The 18,119-nt window shown below is 35.8% G+C and overlaps 2 protein-coding genes across 3 annotated transcripts; one reads left to right on the top strand and one right to left on the bottom strand.

Moving 5' to 3' along the window:
* LOC117336168 (general transcription factor IIH subunit 1-like) lies at positions 1-12,808 on the bottom strand. 2 transcript variants are annotated; one of them, XM_033896562.1, is made up of 13 exons: positions 12,721-12,808; positions 9,730-9,902; positions 9,385-9,586; positions 8,862-8,958; positions 8,547-8,612; positions 7,976-8,069; positions 7,694-7,843; positions 6,479-6,558; positions 5,472-5,948; positions 4,607-4,697; positions 4,111-4,226; positions 1,793-1,885; positions 1-1,259 (listed from the first exon to the last, which is right to left on the bottom strand). In XM_033896562.1, the coding sequence occupies exons 2-13, from the start codon at positions 9,887-9,889 to the stop codon at positions 1,173-1,175; spliced, it is 1,713 nt and encodes a 570-aa protein (XP_033752453.1). In that variant the 5' UTR covers positions 9,890-9,902; positions 12,721-12,808; the 3' UTR covers positions 1-1,172. The 2 variants fall into 2 exon arrangements, with proteins under 2 accessions (XP_033752453.1, XP_033752452.1); XM_033896561.1 differs by having other exon boundaries at positions 12,682-12,801.
* Positions 12,809-12,851: 43 nt separating this feature from the next.
* LOC117336171 (protein pitchfork-like) lies at positions 12,852-18,078 on the top strand. Its single transcript, XM_033896564.1, has 6 exons — positions 12,852-13,000; positions 13,775-13,923; positions 14,419-14,517; positions 14,948-15,084; positions 15,439-15,565; positions 17,267-18,078. Exons 1-6 carry the CDS (start codon positions 12,994-12,996, stop codon positions 17,342-17,344), a joined length of 597 nt encoding a protein of 198 aa, XP_033752455.1. The 5' UTR covers positions 12,852-12,993; the 3' UTR covers positions 17,345-18,078.
* The last annotated feature ends 41 nt before the right edge of the window (positions 18,079-18,119 follow it).

Raw genomic sequence — 18,119 nt, 5'->3', positions numbered from 1 at the left:
ACATATATACAAGCATGGCATATACCAGCATGCTACTTAAAGGTGGTCACCACTCAGGTTATTAAAACATTACAAAATTATCAAAGTTTTGCCTCTACATGTCCATTCCTACTTTCTCTTACTTAAGTTGGTGGTCTAGTTTCCAGCTTGTTTAAGAAAATAGCTTGGTTTACAAGCTTCGATTGAGTGACGATGCATATCTGCCTGACTAAACATGGGAGTCTCATTTGTATGGTAAGCTACCAGCCTGACTAAACATGGGAGTCTCATTTGTATGGTAAGCTATCAGCCTGACTTAACATGGGAGTCTAATTTGTATGGTAAGCTATCAGCCTGACTAAACATGGGAGTCTAATTTGCATGGTAAGCTATCCACCTGACTAAACATGGGAGTCTCATTTGCATGGTAAGCTATCCACCTGACTAAACATGGGAGTCTCATTTGCATGGTAAGCTATCCACCTGACTAAACATGGGATCTCATTTGCATGGTAAGCTATCCACCTGACTAAACATGGGAGTCTAATTTGTATGGTAAGCTATCAGCCTGACTAAACATGGGAGTCTCATTTGTATGGTAAGCTATCAGCCTGACTAAACATGGGAGTCTCATTTGTATGGTAAGCTATCAGCCTGACTAAACATGGGAGTCTCATTTGTATGGTAAGCTATCAGCCTGACAATTTCTATCGGAAAAAATATTTGTGTAATTAGTTAAGGATAAAGAAAATCTTCAATTTGTCCTCTGTTCAATTTTATCGTAAAACTGTCAATTGCTTCCGCAGTGACCAACTTTAAGGTAAGTGTGACAACAAACATGGTTTTATCACCTATATTTGACATTTAATGTGAGCTAATTAAATGGTAAAAAGACTTTTGCTTTACAACATATTAAAGTCACCATATCTCAGAATATTCTTAGATATTTCATATTTCAATATGTCATTCTGTTGAAATTGCCAATACAATGAATGTACAATATGTAGTCTGTAAACAAATATCTTGCATTGATGTACATAAGATACATATACCGGTAATGTTTCTAACACATCAATTTCAATTTCTGAAGTAAGAATGTGACATTGTTATAATGCCATGATATCACCAACATAAAACATCCTGTTAGGCAGTAATTTCTTCATCTTTAAAGTCAGAACTAACAGCCTTTGGGGTCATGACCTCTTAGCCATTTTTCTGGCTTGCCAAGTATCAAATTTAGCATAGGCGGTAGACAGAAGTTCTTCCAAATGTCCAACAAGCTGAAAGACAAATTCAAAAGATTTTTTCAAAGAATTAATCCAGAGTTAAAGCTAAAAGAAAGCACTTATATTTTCAATTCACAATGCAAGTTTAAAAGAGGACTGAATGTAAGCCTGCTGGGGAGAGATATGTTCTGATGATCAGTAGGGTCACTATTAAATAAAATATCCTTTTAGGCCTATCTAGACCACCACCTATCTATAGCAGTCAAACCTGTTGTAATAAAGATCACTCAGTCGCCCAATGTAAATCTGTCGCTATTGACAGGTGGTCAGTATAGACAGGTTATCATTATAAACAGGTGAGATCTAGTTTTTAAGGTATAATCTTCCAGTTCAATCTTAAGTTATCTGTCAACTTACAAAATTTATTTTTTGAGACAATATGTGTAAAGTATTATTTATACACTTAAAAGAGAAACACTTATGTTTGTCTCATACATATTTCTGAAATTTCATTATTGTATAACATTCTAACTCACATGACAATATAATTAGGTGGTCTGGGTATGGGAGGTGTGTGTAATACTCACATCTATTGTGTAGTGATGCTGTTTGAGGGACTCCTTTAAAGGAATGAGTTTTGTAACTTGAAACCTTTCTAAAGTTGCCTTCATTCTGCAAACCTGAAAAAGAAGATAAAGGACACCCTTCAATTTTAAAACAATTAAAAAATAACAGTGAAAAATAAATACTCCTACTGCCATTTTAATGAATATGGAACAAAGCTTTTTTCTCTGGCCAGAAAAAATGTTCAAAATTGGTTGGAAATTTGGAATCAGTAGACAAATATTCATAAATTAAATCCATAATACAAACTTTATTAATTTATTACATCCAAACACAATTTCCAAAACACTGCTGTCTATAACAATTACTGGCTGAATGAATCTAACGAGATCCCAGAGGGATCTTGATGTTCTCCAATGGATGACTGTCTGTTGCCCATTTCGTTTTTCTGATCAAAAATGAAAATTGAATTGGCACAATTAACTTAGGACCGAGGACCTACAAATGAAGCTTGAGGAATATCCTACAGTGCTTTTCACGACATTGACGCAGGGCGATTTGAATAGCCCACCATCTGATGATCAAGTGTGAAAATATTGGTTATCCCGGTAATACACCTGAATTACCTCCTTAGATCATAAGACATTAATTCTATGTCTCCAAGTAGTATATGCCATTACACAGCATTTTTGTCATTTAAAATATGACCAGAATCTATCAACATGTAAAATAATTAAGTCCATCAAAATACTCATTAATCATTTAAAGTTCTTATAAGAATTCTTATAATTCTTATATGGTTTATTGCTACGACTTTCCTGGCCTCTGATGTTGTATGAGATTACTCTGATGACTGTAGAGGGAATCACAAGAAAGATCAACAAACATCTGAGAAGATGGCTCGGGCCTCCATAGTGCTTCACGTCAACTGGACTGTTCAGTCGGACATCGAAACTGCAACTTCCATTATCATCAGTGGTGGAAGAGTCCAAGACAGAGAAGGCAAGGCTGATTATGATGTTGAAAGATTCCCCGGATGAGAAAGTCAGGCAAGTAGGAGTGGAGGTGAAGACTGGAAGAAAGTGGTCATCCAGCAAGGCAGACACAGAGGCAGAAAGCAGACTCAGGCACAATGACATTGTTAGGACAGTGTGTAATGGAAGGTGAGGATTAGGCAGAGGGCAACTGCCAAGATGGAATGATGCTTATGCAGCAGAGAGGGGAAAACAAGTGCAGGGAGAGATCAGGCAACAGGAAGAGAAGGCAAGGAAGGTGAAAGCAGTGGAGATGGGTAGTCAAAGCTCATGGACTAGATGGGACACGGATCTAGAGATACACACCATGGTAGCTACAGTTCATTCTCAGGGCTGTTTATGATGTGATTCCAACACTGACAAATCTTTACAGATGGGGAATGGTAGAAGATCCTACATGTCATCAATGTGGAAATCCAGGAAGCCTTGATCATATCCTCTACAGGGGGATCCTGTGAGGTGACACAAGGCCAATACATGTGGAGACATGACCAAGTGTTAGGGCAACTAGCTCACATAATTGAGAAGGATTCATCTGATTTCACAGAGAGGTACAGACACCATCAGGAACAGTAAGGATTACCAACCTAGGGATTCTTGGAGGGTCAGAAGACTGGGAGATGCAAGTGGATCTTGACGGGAGGAAATTAGTTTCCCTGGAGATCAAGGAGACAAAAATGTGACCAGACATAGTGTTGTTATCACCCAGAAAGAAAAAAACTGGTCATGGTGGAACTGACTGTGCCATGGGAGACGAGGTGTGAATCAGTACATGAAAGAAAGAAGTGCAAGTATGCAGAACTGACTGAGTGTGGCAAAAAAAGGCTGGCATGGAATTTTCCTGTGGAAGTAGGCTGCAGAAGATTCCCAGGCCAATCATGCTGGAGGATGTTCGGAGCTCTTGGCATCACCAGAGGGGTACCAAAACCTGCAGTCAGAGAGTTAGGGCAGGAAGTAGAGCGCGTATCACAATGGCTGTGGATGCGCATTGGACAAAGTAGGTGGAAGCCAACCGTCGGAGAGTAGGGACTGATCACCCCAGCTGATTCACCATCCGGAGAGAGTTCCAGGACAGGGGTTGAAACTGTTTTACAATGAATGGACCTGGCTGATAACGACGACAGTTGAGCAACGATAGCAACAGCTGTATTAAGGTACTAAGGATCTACAATTAGCTTTGCATGGTTACCTGTTTAATACAGATAACTGATTATTCCTAAACATTCTGATAATGATTTGGTTTTTCTGTTATATGAATACATATTCTGTCTAGAAACCAACATTTTCATTGATTTCCAAAGAAATACCTTTTCTTCTAGGAACTTGGATGAGGCAGGGAAGCAGGTCCAGAAATGTCTGAGAAGTTCCTGTAGGGCTGTGTACTGTTTCTTCAGCTCCTCCTGTATGTCTGATGCCACCATATCTACACATCAACAGTTTTGTTCAATTCAAGAGAATGTATGGGTGATTAATACTGATTTCACTAAATAAAGTTACAATAATATTGTATTTCAATTCAAACTTCGATCAAGTTCTAAGCTTTTCTTGCTATAGGCTATAATACTGTACACAGAAGGAATATTAAGATTAAGATTGTTTATTCATATACTGGTAATTATATCTTTGCTGTTAAAAATGAGTCCAAAGGTAATCTATTTAAACATATTTGATAGACCTTCATTCCAGAATCAATTTCCCAAATAGGGGTTACACAATGTATATGAGGGTACATATTATTAAAATTCATAACTTCCTCATCGTATGATAAATGATTATCTGAATACTGTGGCTTATTATACATACTGTGGAGCTGTTGGTGACTTGTTCCATACATCAAAGAACCACCTGGGGACAATTCCCCCAATACTCCCAGAGCAACAGAACCTCTCAGAACCTGGAAATAAACATCCCTTTAAATATAAACCATTGGACTTATAATCTGATAGTTTATCATCTGATAGTTTATCATCATCGGAAACCTACAAGATTCTGCTCTGTTGACTGATCCAAACGACAGAGTTGAGTTTCATGGGTTTCCGACAATGATAGTCGCAGTGATTTATCTATCAAGGATTTTGATCTTTAAAGACTCTTTAGCTCTGGTTGGATTTATTGGTCTTATCAAACAAAACAATGATGTTAATGATTCAGACTACCAAAAAAGAAACAGCAAAATTTTCACTCAGCTTAAAAAAAAATCCCTTTAAAAAGTTTCTGCAAGTAACTTCCTTTTGAGATTAAGATGCCAACTCTAGATATATAAAGTCACAGTACAATTCTCAAAAAAAATGACATTAACTTTTCAGCAAAAGCATTTTTTTTCATTTTCCAGCAATGTACTGTATATCATATGGTAATACTAATAAATGCATTTGCATGTTAAGATAAAATCAATTAATTGTGAAACAAGCATTCTAGGTGTTGTTTAACGTCCTATTAACAGCTAAGGTCATACCTGAAACACGTACTTGTCCCCGAGATAATATGGTCCTTTATCATTGTGTGAAGTTTGAGCAAAATCCTCAAGGAATGAAGACACACGAGCGCTGACAAACTTCAGCATTACATACATATGTACAAGACAGACATGTGGGGAAACCTATAATCCCCCGTTTTCACCAGTAGGGGACTGAAGTCTACAGATTCAATATACTACTGTGAAACTTACGTTAGAGAGCTGTGGTGCCCAGTCAGACATTTCCTGTGACACCGAGTGCGATGCGCTCACTGCATCATCACTCGTCATGTACTTGGACATCACCACTGGTCTCGGACCATGGAGGTATCCGTCAGTTTTATGTAGTCTTAAATTCACATTCTTAGATTTGGTTTTACCTTCCAAATCCTCATACTCAAGTTTTTCCTGAATCCTTGCTCGTTTGGTTGCAGGTTCTATAAATGAATCTGAGCTTACTCCACTAGCATCAGTGTCACCATTGGTTACCGTGTGTGACACGGCCCCATTGGATTTCTTGGAGCTATTGTCACTAGTGCCACTGGCTTCACCAGTAGTTTCCTGAGATTTTGTTTTATTACGTTCACATGCCTTCAGAACCATAGTGGAGTGATGATTGAACCTTCGAATCATGGTCAAATTGGTCTGATTCGTGGAAAGTTTGCGTTCGTCGGATACCCCTCCAAAACCCTGTGGACAAAAAATATATAAGAAGTCATCTATTTCAAACATCGTCATGTTGTTCCTTGTAATATCACAATAAGTAATATTAAGCTGTTTGTGAATGAATTTTTTATACAATGTACATCTTTTTATTTCTTTCCAAGCTTTTTTAGTACATTACATACATTCTCTTTCACATACAGAATACTGTATGAATATGGATGTGTACTACTACATCATCATCATCATCATCATCATCATCATCTCATGTCAATAAATTTCATGCAATAGACAATTATCATCATCTAGGGAATAGGTTTTACTTACATTTCATGCAATAGACAATTATCATCATCTAGCTAGTGAATAGGTTTTTACTTATCACAAACAGCAAAGAATTTTGTGTGTGATGTTTTGATGACTGCACTCTTGTCACCTTTACCAGACAAACAACCAGAGAGGCGTATGTTCCCTTAGGTAAGAAGTGTATGGTATGCTATCAAATTGACATATCATTTCAGCTTCACTTTAAATCTTGTGTACGTAGTCATACTTACATCACCGGAACTTGAATCGATCATCTTAGACATGTCCAGTAGTGGGTCATTTACTTTCTTGGTCACCTCATCTTTTATTTCTAAAAATATTTAAATCATGTATTTTTCCATGAAAAGTTATTATAACTAGAACTGTGAATATAATCTTAATAAATGTTTGTTTCTCCTTCATTGACCTTACACCATTTTGACCAAATCAAACAACTGATCTAAGGACTTTTATGCCAAAGCCTGCATGTAGTGACCATATTTCCATGGCAAGCAAACTTTTTATCATATCTACATAAAAATTATATATGGTTCCTAAAATCCCTGAGTAGTTACCTTGTAATCAGTTCACAATAGGAGTAGTCAGATTCATCCAAATAAAGGACTTATTCTCAGTTTATTTAGACAACATTTTAATTTTGATCAATGAGATTCCTCCATTATGTTTTGATAGACACAATTCAGGAAACACATCATAGGTTTTGATAAGTTAAACCACTTGCCTAACTTTATGCAAAATTTATCTAATGACTGATGATCTATCGGCAATTCACGCAAAACATGTTTATAGTGACGTGGTTACTGCATCGCAACCATTTTTTTGGTTAAAAAATACTTGTATGCCTATCTATGCATATATCCTAACATTCCTTTACAGTTTCATTAAAATTGGATGATGGCACAGGCTGATTTCAGCATCCCCCCCCCACTAACTTTGTTGCCAGGTATATGTACATGTACTCAGCATATTACTAGCTAGTACAACCAGTACATGTACATCTGGCAGAGATGAATCAAAACATATCATTTATGTAATTCTAATATTAATTCTTGAACATTTACAGTAAACAGACTAACGTTTGTGTTAATAATGAATAAAGGGCCATAACTCAGTATATACCTAGACACACGAACCAGTCTCAGTATGTTGTACTTATCAATACTACAAACCAGTAGGTGAAAGATTATATAGACATACTGATGGATTAAATGTAAGTCTATATTTCCCTCTAGTAGTACTGGTGATGGATTGGCATAGGATTAGACGCTTTATAATCTAGTAGTACTGGTGATGGATTGGCATAGGATTAGATGCTTTATAATCTAGCAGTACTGGTGATGGATTGACATAGGATTAGACGCTTTATAATCTAGCAGTACTGGTGATGGATTGGCATAGGATTAGATGCTTTATAATCTAACAATTTAAATGTCACATTTTCTTACCTCGGTCATCGTTCTTGGCACAATCTGAGAATACATCCTTACTGCTTATGACTGTTCGATCCCTGTGGAAATAATGGGACTGAAAAAATCTTGTCCAAAATTCACTTTCTGTCATCTCATGAGGTACATTCTCAGCATGTTTCTTCCTTACTGCAACAATACAGAAACAAATCTATTGTATAGACTCAGTGGTAACTATTTTAGCACAATATTGAATTTAACATTTGTGCACAGAAAAATAAGTTCAACCCCGAAATATGCAGAAACAGAAAAATACCATACCCATCGGATACGTCCTAAATATAGATTCGATGACATCGGCAGTTAGATTGTACTTGAGACCATTACAACCATCAGTCTGGGGTTTAATGTCAGCCTGGAACAAAATACAAACTGAGTTTAAATTGAATGTATGAAGTGAAATATTTCCTTATGATAATTTCAGACTGTTTTTAATCTATCATTCTCAAATTCATTTTCATCCCTGATTTAAAAACAAAATGATACTGTTAAACATTGAATGATTTTAAATATATTATTACAAACGCAGCAAAATATGGAGAAAGTATTGTATATTTATTAACATTAAAAATCTATATTAATTTGAAATCTACTTAGTATAGGCATAATGCATTCTTCCGTCATTATAATTTATAACAATTATTACAATACTGAACCCAAATCTACTTTTTCTTGATTTAGACCAATTATATTGCAAGATTCTCCATGATCCTAATATAGACAAACTAACTTTTAAATTCACAGTACAGAACAAGTATAAAATCATACTGATATTGGCAATGTCCGAACAAACAATAAAACTTATACAAAAGACTACATGGTGATGACCTACCAGAAAGGCTGCGGACACACCAACTGCCTGTTTGCTGCCTTCGTTCTTCCCTATGTTTGAAAGTTGCTGAAAAACAGAAGTAACAAAATATTATACAGAAGGAGCTGTAAACATTGTAATTAATTGTTGAAAAGTCATGTTTCATGAAATAACAGAGAATTTATAAAATAGGATGGCATTTAAGATCCCAGCACTCCTATGCTGCCATTATAATAACAAAACAGGGTTTTTGAATTTCAGATCTGATCTGTTGTTACCAAGTATTAAGATCATCCCAGGAATGTCTGAACCCCTTTGCTGTTACCATGTACTTACATCAGCCCTGGACTCCCAGAACTCCTCTGCTGTTATTACTCCACTGACCACTAAGTCTTTATACAGCTGAAACAATTCTGGACTTTCCTGCAATAATCTGTCAAAAAAAACATGTAACTCGGGTTTAGTGGTAATAAAAATAGAAAATCCTAATGTAGCAAAACCTATATCCATAAATGGCACATATTCAAAAGAAGACACTTTCAACTGTGCTCATATCTATTAGCATGTGCTGTATTAATTTACTGTGAAAAATTGATAACAGGGCCTGACAGTTGATGTTTCAAAAGTCAAATCTTAAATCTGAAAGATCAAAAGATATCTCAAAAAGACATTACTTTAAATCCAGGAGATTATTGTATTAATATTTAAGATTTGACCACCATCGGAAACCCATGGTTGATTGCACCACACTACGAAGTGAAGTGTAATCGATATTGGGTATACTGACGATGGATTGGACCATGCATGTTTCTTCGGAGATAATTGCACTAATTTAACATTTGATCATGCTTGTAGTAACCTGTTTTTTTCCTCCAATTCACTGCTGATCTTGCTTCTGAACTTCGGCAGTAGCTGCTGTAGGAGTTCCTTGATGCTATCTCTATCCTTAACTCCAGCATCTCGACCTTTTGGGTTTATGAAATGGAATGTCTTTGCACTGCCATCATGCATCACAACCTGAAGCTGCACCTTGTCTTTGGAGTCAGGAGATATTTTTTGACCTTGGAAATAGAAAAAAAATTATATCAAAAATATGATTAAACAGTCTTTGTAAGATGACACACTATCCACATCTCTATAAATTGTTTTCAACACCATAATTTTCAAATTCGATGTTGAAATGCATGCTACTGACAGAACTAACTTTTGATGTCCGAGTACATATGGCTGAGGGAGAAACTGCTCTTGCTCTCCACCATCCAGCCCATTCTTTCACCCATGAGGTACAGCACTCCATCTGTCTTTTTGTGTCGTACGTGGTTCACAATCAGCAGGACATCTTCCGAGGACCTATTGTTCGACATGCCCACTCTTTACCTAAACATAACAAAATGGTTTACATCAGGTAAAAAGACTTTAAATAAAACTAATGGAATCAAATCTAGCTAATCTAATATTGTTGATCTAAAGACAAAAATATCCTTCAAACCATGAAGATAAAACTCAGCAGTTCAAAAGAGAAATGGATCTTAAAGTAGGGCCTACACTCTCTTTGATACAGGTTGGGAACATCCCTGGAAAGTAAAGAGTACTAAAGACAATTTGTATTTTATGATTGAGTTCACCATATAAAAATATCAAAATTTGGAATTTGATATATTTGAACGATAACTAAACTTCTTTTGTAAATTTTGAAGTTGTCTCCCAAAATTGAGATCGTCTCAGATTTCCGAGTGAGTTCTCAATCTCTTACAGACACAAGAAGGAAATATCTTTTGAACAATGAAATAGATATGTGACTGATATGCATAAAGAAGATGCTAGGAGCATCTTAATAAAAAGTTAACTGATCGTGCCTGGGGACAGTTGACACAGTCCATACAAGAGAAACAACACCTAAATATGACAAAACAATGTTAGTCATTATTTAAGTTTCTCAAATTCTCATTAACCTAGCTGTGAAAGCGTTTCTCTTAGAGACTGATACTACCTGTGGCATATTTGTATTATTACAGCACAGGTTGGGCACAACTCCACATATGGATAATAGTCCTACATTTAAGTAACAGCTACTTCTTTGAATAAATAATTTACTCCTGATCAAATGCAGGATAGTTTAAAATAGAAACTCATAAAGTTCTTTAAAAAGGGTGTCATTTTGTTATGGCCCAATAACCAATGAGACACTGTGTATATTTGCACAAGAACTGTTCATTTCTGTTATCTAACTACAATTTAGATCACCGACTTTGTTCTCCATTGAAGTATACAGCCTTTGGGAACATTAAGTACCAAATGTCATAGATGAGCATGCATCTACCCATGTTCTATACTTAGCCACATCATAATCAATGGAGGGGAAATCTTGCAAAGTTTGCAGCTTTTACAAAAAAAACCAGAAAACTGAACAATTCTCTTTTGTGTAAAAAATCAAAGACATATATATCACGTGATATCAGAGGTGCGTTGAGCATGCATCTACCCATGTTCTATACTTAGCCACATCATAATCAATGGAGGGGAAATCTTGCAAAGTTTGCAGCTTTTACAAAAAAAACCAGAAAACTGAACAATTCTCTTTTGTGTAAAAAATCAAAGACATATATATCACGTGATATCAGAGGTGCCAGACTCGTTTTATAAACTATAGCTACATGTAATAACATATAAGAGTACACTATAAATTAAAAAAATCATAATGAACTGTTATATGTTATTAGTTTATAAAACGAGTAAGGCACCTGTGGTGATATATACATCTCTAGTAAAAATGTACCATGTTGCTTTGGTTAATTATGGGGGCATGTCGAAAACACACCTTTTTTGTTACACAGTATAAAATAAATTGACATCTTTTTTGTTACACAGTATAAAAGAAATTCATGTATTTATTTCAAATTATCCTGTATTTGAGTAACTTATTTATTACTCAAAGTAGTCTAGAAACTGTTATTTGATTAATAGATCATCTAATTCCAAATTCAGCCTGTTCCTGTGGTTATTACTCTGAGGATCTAGACCATTACTTCTTCTATTGTCCAAATTACAACCATATAAGGCACTTTATACATGACATATTTATACAAGTTGGTTTTATAGATATTAACTTACTAACATGTGGTAACTATGAACTTTCACTTGATCTTAACAAATTTGTTTTAAGAAATGTAGAAAGATTTATAACTAATTCGAGAAGGTTTTAATTCTCATTGAATCAATTAATTATATAATATTTCATTAATATGTATGTATATTATTATCATTGTTCAATAAAATACTCATCTTTCTCAATGTCAGGTAGGTGAAGCGCTTTTGCTCTACAAAATTTTGTATAATTATCTATTTTTTATATATATATATAATGTTTACGTATATAAATAAAAATATTTCCTGAACTTTTGATACTTTTCAACTAGAAATTATTCCATTAAACTATGAAAAACTACTTAAACTATTACAATGATGTGTGTATGAGTGTATGTTCAAATGTTATAAATAACCCTAATTATATAGCTCTATTGTTCAAGTTGTCTAGAAAAATGCTATCAATATTATATTATCAAAATGTCATTTACATATGTATGTGGGAGAAGACTGATATAGGCTAAGCCTGTTGTCAAATCCCTTTGTACTATAAGATCTTGTATAATAAAATTTGTTGAAATCGAAATCGAAAACTGTTATTTAAATGAAGGGCTACTACCCATAGGTTGTCCAGCCTGTTGTGTAGCTACTGCAGTTATGCGCATCGACGCTACAATGGAGCGGTCACCCATCAAAGAGTTGACCACGCTCAACTCTTGTAAACGGACACGACACTCAACCACAACAACTAGACTAGCTTTTAGCTTTTGTATTTTGCAGCTAAAATGCCCATATCAACTAATATTTACGCATGATTCCTGTCGTGTAAACCTCTAATATTGTTGGAGTAGCATTTCACAAACGATACCTCAAGATATAAAACAAAGGTAACTTCTCTAAATTGAAATTTTAACATGTATATAATTACACATATTATCTATCAAATAGTGTTGACATTGCGAAAAATATATTAGCCCTCGACTAATGCAAAGTTTTCTGTCACATGCAGAATTAAATAAATAAAAAATACGCCCAGGATCTTTTATCTCGAGCAACAATAAAAATATCTTACTGAGACATCACCAAATATTCATTCAATAGATATATTCACATATTGCGAGGAAAAAGAGAGCAATCCTTGTCTATTACATCCATTCTTCGGTAAACATGTACATGTGAGTTTGTTCGCGGAGTTTATTATAACCGGAAGTGTTACTGTTTACGACATCAATTCCCCGTAAAGTAGTCGCGGACATGCGCATTGAACTTAGCAACATTGTAAGCAAAGGAGGCTTTTCCTTTGCTCACCAAAAGGAAATATTTCTGATAACGATATTTTCATGAAATTGATGATTACGAAGTAGCGACACCAACGATAGTAATCATGGAAGGTATGCGTATGCTATGGAAATCGTACTTTCAGGTTGTGCAAATCTTTCACATTGTAATTTAAAGTGGGAATCTGTACATTACAGTATCTCTCAGTAGGCCTACTCAGTAGTGTGGTCACGGTTGAATAATTTGACACCAGCTGTCCTCGTGCAAAGAATCCCAGGTTTTTGACTCTTTGTCTGGTTGTTAACTGTCAATTCCTCTCATTACATTTGGCGCCTAACTTTATATACCCAAAGATGGTGTGCATCGTGAGGATACTTTAATTAAGGAAATGGACTGGACAGAATGCCAGTGGCCACATACCTCAAATAATTAGAGCATCTGTCTGGAGTTTGGAGGTCCTGGGTTTGATTCCTGGTCTGGTTATTGTCATTGAATTTTCCTCTCATATAATCTGTTACATATCATATCTGTATAGGAATAAGATTACATATTGTTAATTAAGGGATATTGAGATTATTGTTTTAACCTTCATATCAGTTAAATATGACTTTAATGACACTGTATGGGACTTAGTCAGTGTGTTGGATATGACAGTGCTTCTGTAAAATCAGTGCTGCCAATGAAATTGGACTATGTTGCCATTCTGTTGTTGAAAGTCAGTGGTCAGTAAAGTCAGGTTTCCCTGTATATGAGTTTACAGTTAGGTCCACTCCAACCAAATTGCAATCTGCTAAACTATAGCTAATAAAAAAGACCTAAATAGCTCGAGTTTTGTTAAATTTAAAAAACCTATATATTTTATTTTTGTATACATTGTAATATTTCAGTGGAAACAAAAAAGCCCAAGGTGGGTTTCATGACCACCATGGACAGAGAACTGTTTCCAACGAAGATGCCAAATAACAGGTTTGGTAATGAGATAGCTCCATTGCGAGGGGCCCCTCACAGAGGACCCGGCTGCTACGAAAATGAAGATGTAAGTGTGTTCAGTTGTTTTAAACATAGTATGTTTTGGTCTCAAGACTGTTTAAGATATATTGATGACGTGAAAAAGATATATGCCACATCAAATTTTCAAATAAGAAATTGTAATTCTAAATTCTGTAAGGGTATATACATGCTCAAAGAACATAGCTAGCACATTGATATCATAACATGAAACACTGAAATAGCTTTAACTATGTAAAATAATAATCAAAATATATTGTTTTTTTTTATTCAATATTAATTAATAATGGCTAAATCACATCCAGCCAATTATCGATTACGAAAAGGTCCAACTACAGTGGTAACACACTTGCCTTGACCCTACTGATTGGACTTTAAAAGTTATGGGGCCCTAAGGTTTGCATGCCCAGCCAGGTGGGTTTTCTCCCACAGTTAGACCTCCTCTGCACTTCTATCTGGCTAAACAAGGGTTAAAGTTTACATTTCATCATTATTAAATAGGCATGTTTTATTGTTGTTGCAGAAAACCAGTTTTATGTACAACATTGAACACAAGATTAACAGTACAAAGGGTTATACTCTTGGTGCGAGAACAGCTCCAAGGATTCCATCAGGCTACCAGGTAAGTAAACTTGCTGATAAAAAATACTGATCAAGAAACTTTAATCTTTCTTATTTCTATTTATGATGTGTTGTTGTTCATCAGTTTAAGTTAAATTTTGCACCAGTATAATTACATGAAGTCAATTTAACTGCTAACTACAGTACAAACAAATAATGCATTTTTAAATATATATATATGTTTGAGTCACCTTACACTATGAATATAATTAAAAGGTGCAGGTAACAATATTCAATTAAAGAAATAAAAAGGGTCATTTTACTCATTTATAATGTTGTCTAAGCTGTAATCTTGGAATTAATTTTCCAAGATATCGAATGCTATTACCAAAAGGCATCTATACAAATCGTATAACATTTCATTCAGACATTAATTAGGGATCATTGTATATTAACTTACCACAGATCTTCTTATTCTGATTTGTTTCCAGTTTGAAACTCCTTGTCCCACCGAATATCAGACAGAGTGTACAGAACCACGACAATTTGTTGACGATAAGAAGCCATTCTTGGTTGGTGCAGACAGATTTCCTGTTTACAAACGTGATATAGTTGACGTACTTCCAGGGTAAGGCTGTTATACAGATGGGGTTGTTCTTTTTGAAGTAATTCGTTATGAATATTTTATTTGTTTTATTAATCCAAAGTAATTTCAGCCATACATGCTGATATTGGTGAAAGCTTATATTCTCGGATACAATGTATCTTAAATTAACCAAGTGTTTAAAAAATGCATGTGGTACAGCATATACATGTATTTAAATACTGATTACAGAAGTACTAATGAATCACATGTTCGAAACTCATCGTTTACCACTGAAAGTATAATAACCCAAGTTTAAGGGATCTCAGTCCACAGAGTGAAAGTTGGAATACATCCAAATATATAGTATCCGGTAATCAATCTGCTCTGTATTTGCAGTGCTGGTACGTATGAACATCAGATCCCAAAGAATCGCAAGGTACAATGGCACCAGTCATTTGGAGGGACACCCATTATGCTTCCTAGTATTACTATCAGGAGCACCATTGACCAGAACACAGACAAGGTAGGTAGTCTGTTAGTCCTACCTCTACACATATTGTCTTAACTGTCAGTCGTACCTCCACACAAATAGTCTAAGCTGTCAATCGTACCACTACACACGGTCTTAGCTGTCAGTCGTACCACCACACACATAGTCTAAGATGTCAATTGTACTTCTACACACATTGTCTTAGCTGTCAGTCGTACTTCTACACACATCTTAGCTGTCAGTCGTACCTCCACACAAATAGTCTAAGCTGTCAATTGTACCTGCACACAAGTTGTCTTCACCATCAGTCGTACCTCCACACAATCTTCACCGTCAGTCGTACCTCCACACACGTCGTCTTAGCTGTCAGTCGTACCTCCACACACGTCGTCTTAGCTGTCAGTCATACCTCCACACACGTCGTCTTAGCTGTCAGTCGTACCTCCACACACGTAGTCTTAGCTGTCAGTTGTACCTCCACACACGTAGTCTTAGCTGTCAGTCGTACTTCTACACACGCATACTTCTACACACGTTGTCTTAGCTGTCAGTCGTACTTCTACACAGTCTTCACCATCAGTCGTACCTCCACACACAGTCTTAGCTGTCAGTCGTACTTCTACACACAGTCTTCACCATCAGTCGTACCTCCACACACATTCTTGGCTGTCAGTCGTACCTCCACAAAGTCTTAGCTGTCAGTCGTAACTCCACACACAGTCTTAGCTGTCAGTCATACCTCCACACAAACAGTCTTAGCTGTCAGTCGTAACTCCACACAAACAGTCTTAGCTGTCAGTCGTACCTCCACAAAGTCTTAGCTGTCAGTCGTACCTCCACACACGTATTCTTAGCTGTCAGTCGTACCTCCACACACAGTCTAAGCTGTCAGTCGTACTTCTGCACACGTTGTCTTAGCTGTCAGTCGCACTTCTACACACATTGTCTTAGCTGTCAGTCGTACTTCTACACACGTAGTCTTAGCTGTCAGTCGTACTTCTACACACAGTCTTCACCATCAGTCGTACCTCCACACAGTCTTAGCTGTCAGTCGTAGCTGTCAGTCATACCTCCAGTCTTAGCTGTCAGTCATACCTCCACACACATAGTCTTAGCTGTCAGTCGTACCTCCACACACGTCGTCTTAGCTGTCAGTCGTACCTCCACACACGTAGTCTTAGCTGTCAGTCGTACCTCCACACAATCTTCACCGTCAGTCGTACCTCCACACAATCTTCACCGTCAGTCGTACCTCCACACACAGAGTCTTCACCGTCAGTCCTACCTCCACACATTGTCAGTCCTACCTCCATACATTGTCAGTATTACCTCTATGCACATTGTTAATCCTGCCTTTACACAAGTATAGGTCCAGATCAGATATATCCTATAATATCTCTTCCCCAATAAAAGTTTGTTACAATTTTATGAAACAAAGCTGGTTGGCATAAAGCACAAGTCTTCTGACTGCAGAATAATAGTACCGGTATATATATTATAGTTGTCAAAATTAATGGAACCTGATAAATCATTGTTCCAATATTTTTTTTATTTTTTTTTGCTCTACAATCCATATTAATCTTGGTCCTATCTTTGCTCCACACAAACCCCTAACAGAAAATATGTTTTGGCCAACAAGGCGAGACATAAATTCTGTCATATTCTTTTTTTTTTTAAATTCAAGTTTGAAATACTTTTTTTGTTTTAAAGCATGTATTAAAACTATTTTTACAGCTGTACAGTACAAAAGAAGAAAAGAAATACCACAGGAAACTGGCTTACCTTAAGTTATACTGGGATAAAGGGCAATGATATTGCAGAAGAAAAGAAGAAATACAAAACATAGTTATGAACTCTTCACCATCACAGTGCCCTTTGTATCACCACAGTGATGAAGAATGATTTCCAGAAGGGGGAACACGTATGTTACCACACAATTACTTTTTTCATTATTGTGTTAAGGCCGATTTATCCAGTGTCTGGAGTGTACATCATTCTCTGGACACACAGCTCTGATGGTGATTAATTAGGTGAAACATCGGACTTTTATTTGGAGTGACAATTTAGGCATTCTTAGTCATGATTAAAGGCAATTTATTTGCCAAATCCAATTTTATTAAAAAAAATATAGTGTTTTATTGAATTACAGCCTTCAATACTAGTCCTGGTTATTGTATTAACAAATTCTAATATGAAATATGAAAATATTTTAAGACTTTTTTTGTACAAAGGTATGTTGTCTGCGATACATTGTTAAAGAAATTGTTTTTTCTCCAATTATGATGAAAATTTTAGTTGTAGATTTACACATAATGAATGTCATGTACAAGATGTCAAGTTTGTTTTCAAATGGAATAATATGCTTGTTACTGTAAATATTTTATCGAGGGCCGTCCGTCCAATATGCATGTTTTTTCATTCAATAGATTTTATTAATTTTACCCTTGATGTACATGTCGGTATTGGACTACTGTTTGTGTAACACTACATGTTTGTCGATCCTATAAAAACATGACATTGTGTAAAATAAAACATATATCACAATATTTTGTAAATTCTTTTTGCAAACTGAAGATGCACGAGAAGA

This window comes from Pecten maximus, chromosome 10 (genome assembly GCF_902652985.1).
Source record: "Pecten maximus chromosome 10, xPecMax1.1, whole genome shotgun sequence".
Taxonomy (NCBI): Eukaryota; Metazoa; Mollusca; class Bivalvia; order Pectinida; family Pectinidae; genus Pecten; species Pecten maximus.
Note: the sequence above shows the minus strand (reverse complement) of the source record. Positions and strands in the feature narration are given on the sequence as shown.

What these genes read in the sequence shown, in the direction of transcription:
- LOC117336168 (XM_033896562.1), bottom strand. Translation starts at nt 9,889, where the DNA reads ATGTCGAACAATAGGTCCTCGGAAGATGTCCTGCTGATTGTGAACCAC. An exon ending in TCTGGGAGTCCAGGGCTGAT is followed by an intron (nt 8,613 to 8,861) that starts GTAAGTACATGG and finishes TCTGTTTTTCAG; the next exon opens with CAACTTTCAAACATAGGGAA. An exon ending in TGCCAAGAACGATGACCGAG is followed by an intron (nt 6,559 to 7,693) that starts GTAAGAAAATGT and finishes AAATATTTTTAG; the next exon opens with AAATAAAAGATGAGGTGACC.
- LOC117336171 (XM_033896564.1), top strand. An exon ending in GGATTCCATCAGGCTACCAG is followed by an intron (nt 14,518 to 14,947) that starts GTAAGTAAACTT and finishes ATTTGTTTCCAG; the next exon opens with TTTGAAACTCCTTGTCCCAC. An exon ending in TTGACCAGAACACAGACAAG is followed by an intron (nt 15,566 to 17,266) that starts GTAGGTAGTCTG and finishes CTATTTTTACAG; the next exon opens with CTGTACAGTACAAAAGAAGA.